The sequence below is a fragment of the Borostomias antarcticus genome (assembly GCF_949987555.1).
Source record: "Borostomias antarcticus genome assembly, chromosome: 22".
Taxonomy (NCBI): domain Eukaryota; kingdom Metazoa; phylum Chordata; class Actinopteri; order Stomiiformes; family Stomiidae; genus Borostomias; species Borostomias antarcticus.
Genome location: NC_140255.1, coordinates 6,886,463 through 6,893,952, shown reverse-complemented (window position 1 = coordinate 6,893,952; position 7,490 = coordinate 6,886,463). Strand labels below are relative to the sequence as shown.

General features: G+C 49.1%; 1 protein-coding gene across 1 annotated transcript; it reads left to right on the top strand.

The window, feature by feature from the left end:
* Positions 1 to 3,541: 3,541 nt before the first annotated feature.
* LOC311323973 (synaptotagmin-A-like) lies at positions 3,542 to 7,039 on the top strand (the record flags this gene model as incomplete). Its single annotated transcript, XM_084456313.1, has 8 exons — positions 3,542 to 3,719; positions 4,232 to 4,413; positions 4,494 to 4,592; positions 4,948 to 5,115; positions 5,644 to 5,811; positions 6,298 to 6,412; positions 6,597 to 6,730; positions 6,830 to 7,039. The coding sequence occupies 8 exons, from the start codon at positions 3,542 to 3,544 to the stop codon at positions 7,037 to 7,039; spliced, it is 1,254 nt and encodes a 417-aa protein (XP_084312439.1).
* Positions 7,040 to 7,490: the final 451 nt, after the last annotated feature.

Below are 7,490 nucleotides of genomic sequence, written 5' to 3'. Positions count from 1 at the left end.
TTCCCACATTCACTGATATGTCCTCAAGGATTCTAGATCAATGGAAACAAACTTGAATTTTAATATTCATCTTAATCATTTTAATAAAAATAAAGAACATTGATGTGTTTGTCTGTGGTATTTTGAGGGACCTCTTGGGAAGAACTAAATGACTCATCACACACATTCCAACCACAATTCTTCAGGCTATTTTGCTGTTCTGTAAGAATCATCAGTTCTTAACTGTCAGTAAAGTCAGACTAGACCGTTTTACGTCAGTCACACTTCTTCATCTTATTTTGCTGTTATTCTCAACTGCTGTTATTCTAGACCGTTGCCATAATCTGGTGTCTGCCCTGATGGAACATCATAAAGATAACACAGAGACTTTGAGACAAGAACGCGCTGCAGTGTTGGGAGGGGGCTTTAATGTTTAACATGAGGCGAGCAGACGGCCTGTGGTTTCGAGACCGTTGACATGAGGGGGCCGGGGGTGGAAGACATGAGGGGACAGACGGGGGTGGAAGACATGAGGGGGCAGGGGTGGAAGACATGAGGGGACAGCCGGGGGTGGAAGACATGAGGGGACAGCCGGGGGTGGAAGACATGAGGGGGCAGGGGTGGAAGACATGAGGGGACAGCCGGGGGTGGAAGACATGAGGGGACAGCCGGGAGTGGAAGACATGAGGGGACAGCCGGGGGTGGAAGACATGAGGGGACAGCCGGGGGTGGAAGACATGAGGGGACAGCCGGGGGTGGAAGACATGAGGGGACAGCCGGGGGTGGAAGACATGAGGGGACAGCTGGGGGGGGAAGACATGAGGGGACAGCCGGGGGGGGAAGACATGAGGAGACAGCCGGGGGTGGAAGACATGAGGGGACAGCCGGGAGTGGAAGACATGAGGGGACAGCCGGGGGTGGAAGACATGAGGGGACAGCCGGGGGTGGAAGACATGAGGAGACAGTCGGGGGTGGAAGACATGAGGGGACAGCCGGGGGGGGAAGACATGAGGAGACAGTCGGGGGTGGAAGTCGCTCTGGAAAATACTGCACATTGAACACTTCTGCTTAGTGAGATGACAAGGCAAAAAGCCAGCTGAATGACTGTTTGTGTGCGTTACTGGATTAGGCTGACTGATGCGCAAAGACCAAAATGAATGGTTATAGGGTGTCATGTGACCAGAGAGGGTAATTCCCCCCTAATTCAGAGTAACAGCCTTGTGTCATTGTGTGCTCTCATAGAGAAGCCTAGGGTTTACACACGTCACCTTACTGCTCAAGCAAGCATCTTGTGGAGTACGACCCATTATTTAGTGAAATTCGTATTCATTAGCCCTGCGACAGCGCAGGACGAGAGGTCATGTTTTCGGTGGCGTGTGTTAGTTTGTGTGTTTGTCTGTTACCATGATTACGCAAAAACACGGCCATTCACTTCCATAATTTTTTTTGGGGGACTAGTATTACGCAAAAACGACCAGAGCGCTTTTTATGAAACTGTCATTTTAAAGAATCCATTCAATTTTGGTGTGCACAGAGCCACGAAAAGTATTCATGGGTGGAGGTCTGTGCTCTCTGAGCACCATTTCTAGTTTGAAATGAATTTTATCAGGTCACATTTTATAAGCATTCAGTAATACAAGGCATTACAATCCTCGAATGAAGCCCACCTACTAGTTTAATACTCTAAATTTAGTTTAGCTCAGTAGATTTAGGCTAGCAGGCTGTACTTGACCTCTGACATCATAAGTCTGAAGTTTGTTTTTATGTTCATTGATCCAGCTGCCCTCTAGTGACCAATCGCTGCCGCTGTAGGATGTGGGACACCAACGTCAGAGACACAGGGAACTAAACCATGGGTGAGATGGTTTCTCTTAACCAGGGGCTCCCTCCCCCATGGCGGGCACGCCTCCAGATGGTCCCTCAGTCACTTCTGAAAGAATGAGCAGGACAGGATCTCCACTCTCAGAGACTGGTCTGCAGAATAGATGACTGACCCACTGATCGCTACGCCACAGGGATTAGAGTGTGTGTGTGTGTGTGTTGGGGGGGGGGGGGTGCACTTCAATCTCTGTTCTGTTGGATGGAGAAAAAAAAACACTTAACATCCCCGTCAATCCTAATCAATGGACAGACGACTTCCTCAACCTCGACAAGGAGAAGATGTGACAGGCCCGTGTGAGGTGTGTGTGAGGACCTTACGGAGCGACGTGGCGTAGAAGGCCAAGCGCCAACGCTCTCATGGCGTTTATATAACACACTGTGTATAAAACAACAGCTGTGTTGTTGACAGACTCATAGAGAGAGAGAGAGAGGGGGGATTAAAGTCAAGCATTGCTTTAGTGATTTGGCAGCACTTTATCAGAGGGGTGAGGACAGACTGTCAGGCAGAACAGTCACTGGATACCACAGCAGCAGGGACAATGAGTGTGTGAGGCTCTCCAGGATGAGCAGGGCACACGGATTTGGAACACAAACGTTGTTCATATAGATTGAACAATAAATAATATTACATATTATTTATGAAGCACTTTTCACTGTGAAACAATCTCAAAAGTGCTAGATTTGCCAATACAGAGGAGAATTTGAAGTACAATAACAGGTAAGCTGTGACCATTATTATTATTACTACATTCCATCTTTGTCATTCATCATTATGACTCCTTATAGATAACTTTTCATTCGTGTTTTTGCACTAAATGTAGAACATGTTGTGCACCTCTTTGTGCATCAATATGTATTCAGTAGACCTAATACATAATCGAGATGATAGTTATGCCATCATTTTTGTTCAGTCACCAGTTGCAAAGATTTAGAGTGGCATAAGGGACAAGCACTGCCGTCACATGATGTAGCCTATTTATACTAGCCTAGTGATGTAGTTTGTTTTATTTTATTTTTATTATCACTAACAATATTTCGTATAATACGCCCAAAACAGTATAATTGGCAAAGTGTACAGATAAACACGTAGTGACAAAGCTGTTCAACCTGAAAAGAGCCCCGACAATACAGTAGCCTATATCATCATCATCATCATCATAACAACTCAGTACAGGGCCGCTTCTCCTGAAGCAGCCTCCCAGAGAGCAGGGGGATGATGAGACAGCGGCTCTGGTGGGCAGGGGGGGGGGGGCAACCCAACCCTCTCTGCCTAAGCTCCAACAGTCTGGGGCTGTGGATTAATACTGCAGATAATCCATTTACACGTTGTGGGAGAGAGTGACAGCCAGAGCAGAGGGTGGTGGAGATGGTCAGGGGGGATTAGGGACAGCCATGTCCAGCATCTGCCTCTGACATGTCCTGTTGCTCGTATGAAGGCTCTAGGGGCTGTAGAAGTCGCTCACATGTAGTCAGGAGTCAGGATTATACAGTGTTTACATCATCCTCTGATTCCCATTCACATACTGACAACCGACGACAATACAGTGAGAACCTGTTAGAATTAGGCTAGTTGTAATGAATCATTGCACTCTGCGTCTGTATTACTATTGTCTAGAATGGGCCAACAGCGACTCTAACCAGCCCCTTCGTCCTACTGTACATGTGCTTCTTCTCAGCTGGCATGAGGCTGACCAGCGTAGGGGTCCGGGCCCGCCGGACCACTGAGCCTAGCTCAGAACACGAACCGGAACCAGTTCACCACCCACCAGAGGAACACCACCCCCCACCAGAACACCACCCCAGCCACGACTATGACCACATGAAGGACAAGTTTATGAATGAGCTGGACAGACTGCCTAGTAAGTAGCTCCTGGCATTGTATGGGACTGGGCCAGATTGGGTAAAATGGGGCAAGATCCTCTTTCTTTATGTGTCATTCAAAGCAATGTGGAAGTTCCAGTGACTTGAATTAGGTGAATGAATTTAGCAACGTTGGTGTTAGTCAAGAAGCCTTCATCAATTCACCCCCTGATGTCGTCCAACTTTCTCCCTGGATGCCGATCTTACCACTGTTTTAAATCTTGCATTGTGTATAGCCTTCCTGGCTGTTTGGGGCAACTTGGTCAAACTTGGCGTCAAAATTCAAAGACTTCAGCTGTTCTTTAATGAGCTTTAAGGAGCAACAGAACTAAGCAAAATAGCAACGTCTGGCCCTCTGGCATACAAGGCTGACTCAAGTAAACTCCCCAAAAAAGAGTCCAAAAACGATTTGACCCAGGGCTGCTCCGGGAAGAGTGTCTAATCAATCAATCAATCAATCAATCAGTCAATCAATCAATCAAAAGTGTGACGTGAGCTCTTTCTTCCCCAGTGCCCATGTGGGCGGTGGGAGCCATTGTGGTGTTGGTTCTGGCGTTAGTGGGGTGCTTCGTCTTCTGCCTCATCAAGAAATGTTTTGGGAAGAAGAAGAAGCCGAAGAAAGCCAGGGAGAGGAAGACAGGCCGGCGCAGGAGGCGGGGGGAGGAGGGGGCAGAAGGAGAGGCTGGAGAGAAGGTAAGACCCAGGGCTCTAACGCTAGACTAACAAGCAGCGTACTGGGAGGGAGCACAACATCTCATCTGCCTGTGATCCAGGAAGGCGAGGAGAAGAAGGAGGGGGAAGGACAGGAGAAGGAACAGGAGAAGCTGGGGAAACTAGAGTTCTCCCTGGACTACAACTTCACCGATGCCCAGGTATGTCCCTCTGGACTACAACTTCACTGATGCCCAGGTATGTCCCTTTGGACTACAACTGCACTGATGCCCAGGTATGTCCCTCTGGACTACAACTACACTGATGCCCAGGTATATCAGGCCCGTAGCCAGGGGGGGGGGGGGGGGTCGAACGAACCCCCCCTCACGACCAAAGGTCCCGCCCCCCAACAATTTGTCTGCAAATCTAAATAGTCTGTCAACCCCCCCCCCCCCCCCCCCCGTCAACAACTCGCACGCCAATCAAAATAATCTGTCAGCTTTTTAAATGTGTCCTGTGGAGTGAATGCCAGGATATCCCAGGGTTACGGTTAACTCTCTTCTTCTCTCCACAAAGCTCATAGTGGGAATCCTCCAGGCCCAGGATCTGGCGGCCATGGACATGGGGGGCACGTCAGACCCCTACGTCAAAGTCTACCTGCTCCCAGACAAGAAGAAGAAGTATGAGACCAAAGTCCAGCGCAAGAACCTGTGTCCGGTTTTCAACGAGACCTTCATCTTCAAGGTTCATGTCCATTTCATGCGCCTTCCTTTGCTGTGTCTTGCCTCTTGTTTTTTCCATCATTTCTCTGTAGCAGCTTGTGTTGATGCCTCAATGTTGATGATCACGTAGTTTTCTGAATATCCCTTGTTGCCAGAGATCACAGGGCAGAAGTCAAGCCCATGTCAGTGCTTCCCTTCATAGAATGTCTCTTGTTCTCTGATATCTCTCCATCAAGGTGTCCATGAAAAACATTTTAAAAATGCAGGGTTTCAATGGATTTTTATTTCATGTAAAAAATCTTTGCTTTGTTTGTCTGAATCTGTGAGATGTATGTAGGTACTGAATTTATGTTGACATGTAGTATGGTCATTCTTACATCCACTAAACCACACTGTAGGGCTTTCATAGAAGTGCGCTTTTCCCCTGCAGTCACATGCAATTTCATGAAGGTGCGCGAAACCCGCTCAACCGCAGACCAACGTTGAAGAGTGCGCATGACAAGCCAGGAAGTATCCCGGCCGGAGCTGATAACCCTCCCTCTGTTTCTAGATCCCTTACACCGAGCTGGGAGGGAAGACGCTGGTGATGCAGGTGTTTGACTTCGACCGTTTCTCCAAACACGACGTGATCGGGGAGATCCAGGTCCCCATGAACAGCGTGGACCTGGGCCAGCCCCTGCAGCAGTGGAGGGACCTGGAGGGAGGGGAGAAGGAGGAGGTGAGCCCCTGCAGCAGTGGAGGGACCTGGAGGGAGGGGAGAAGGAGGAGGTGAGCCCCTGCAGCAGTGGAGGGACCTGGAGGGAGGGGAGAAGGAGGAGGTGAGCCCCTGCAGCAGTGGAGGGACCTGGAGGGAGGGGAGAAGGAGGAGGTGAGCCCCTGCAGCAGTGGAGGGACCTGGAGGGAGGGGAGAAGGAGGAGGTGAGCCCCTGCAGCAGTGGAGGGACCTGGAGGGAGGGGGGAAGGAGGAGGTGAGCCCCTGCAGCAGTGGAGGGACCTGGAGGGAGGGGAGAAGGAGGAGGTGAGCCTCTGCAGCAGTGGAGGGACCTGGAGGGAGGGGAGAAGGAGGCGTGGAGCGCTGCATCATCATGCTCCCTTTGGGCCTGCCTGCTTCTTCAGCATGATGAGATTGATCTGATTGGTATTACGCTCCATATAGTTATTTGTTTCCGACTGATTGTCCGGTGCCTGACGTGTCTTTCAGCAAGAGAAACTGGGTGATATATGCATCTCCTTGCGCTACGTTCCCACTGCTGGCAAGCTCACGGTCAACATCATGGAGGCCAAGAATCTGAAGAAGATGGATGTTGGTGGCTTATCAGGTTGGCTTATCCGTTTCTCTCAACACATCTACTTCTCTTTTATTTTTACTCAGTGTCCTTCTTCTTCATTGCTTCATCCATCTAAACTTCCCTCCACTGCAAAGACAAGATTGCCAGTCAGTGTGCTCTCTCTTACGTAGGCTTCCTGTTTTGTGTTTTTTCTTCCTCTCTGCCCCTGCCTCAGATCCGTTTGTGAAGGTTGTGCTGCAGCAAAACGGGAAACGGATCAAGAAGAAGAAGACAACGGTGAAGAAGAACACCCTCAACCCTTACTTCAACGAGAGCTTCAGCTTCGAGGTCCCCTTCGAACAAATACAGGTACTGCTGTTTTACTCTGTCGGTCATAAAGGCGTGTAGGACTCACGTGCTGAGAGTGATTTAATCTTCTTTAATCTCTTTGTTTTTTTTCTTCTTCAGAAAGTGCAGGTTGTCCTCACGGTGTTTGACTATGACAAGCTGGGAAGCAACGATCCCATCGGCAAGACCTTCATGGGATATGGCGCCACCGGGGTCGGCCTCCGCCATTGGTCGGACATGCTGGCCAATCCCAGACGCCCGGTGGCCCAGTGGCACACGCTCCAGCCTGAGGAGGAGGTGGAGGCAGCTCTGAAGGCCCCGCCCCGTTAAAATATTTAAAACGTTTGAGTTTAAAGGGGTAGTGTGCTTATTTTGGACATGTAGCCCTGTTTGTGGTCTGTCTACCATGAACCTGAAACATAGAGACCATAATTTCACTGATCGTTCCAGTATTGAGCTAGCTGCAGTTTTTATGCAGGCTCTCACTGGGCTACAATGGAAGTCAATGCTGCACCCATAAATGCATTGAAAAACTATGATAAATGTGCTTTTCTGAGACGGGAAGCATAGGATGTAATCTTAAAGGACAATGCTCGTTTTTGACAACCTGGACCTTATTTACGACATACTATAAGACGTTTGACTCACCGAGATCACTTTGGTGTAGTTCGGAGGCATGTAGAAGAAATTTAAAATCAGTATATCCATGTAATGGCGGTGGTCGGGGCACTTAGAATGCAGTTTATAAAAATCTATTTTCTGCCGCGAAACGGTTGTTTTA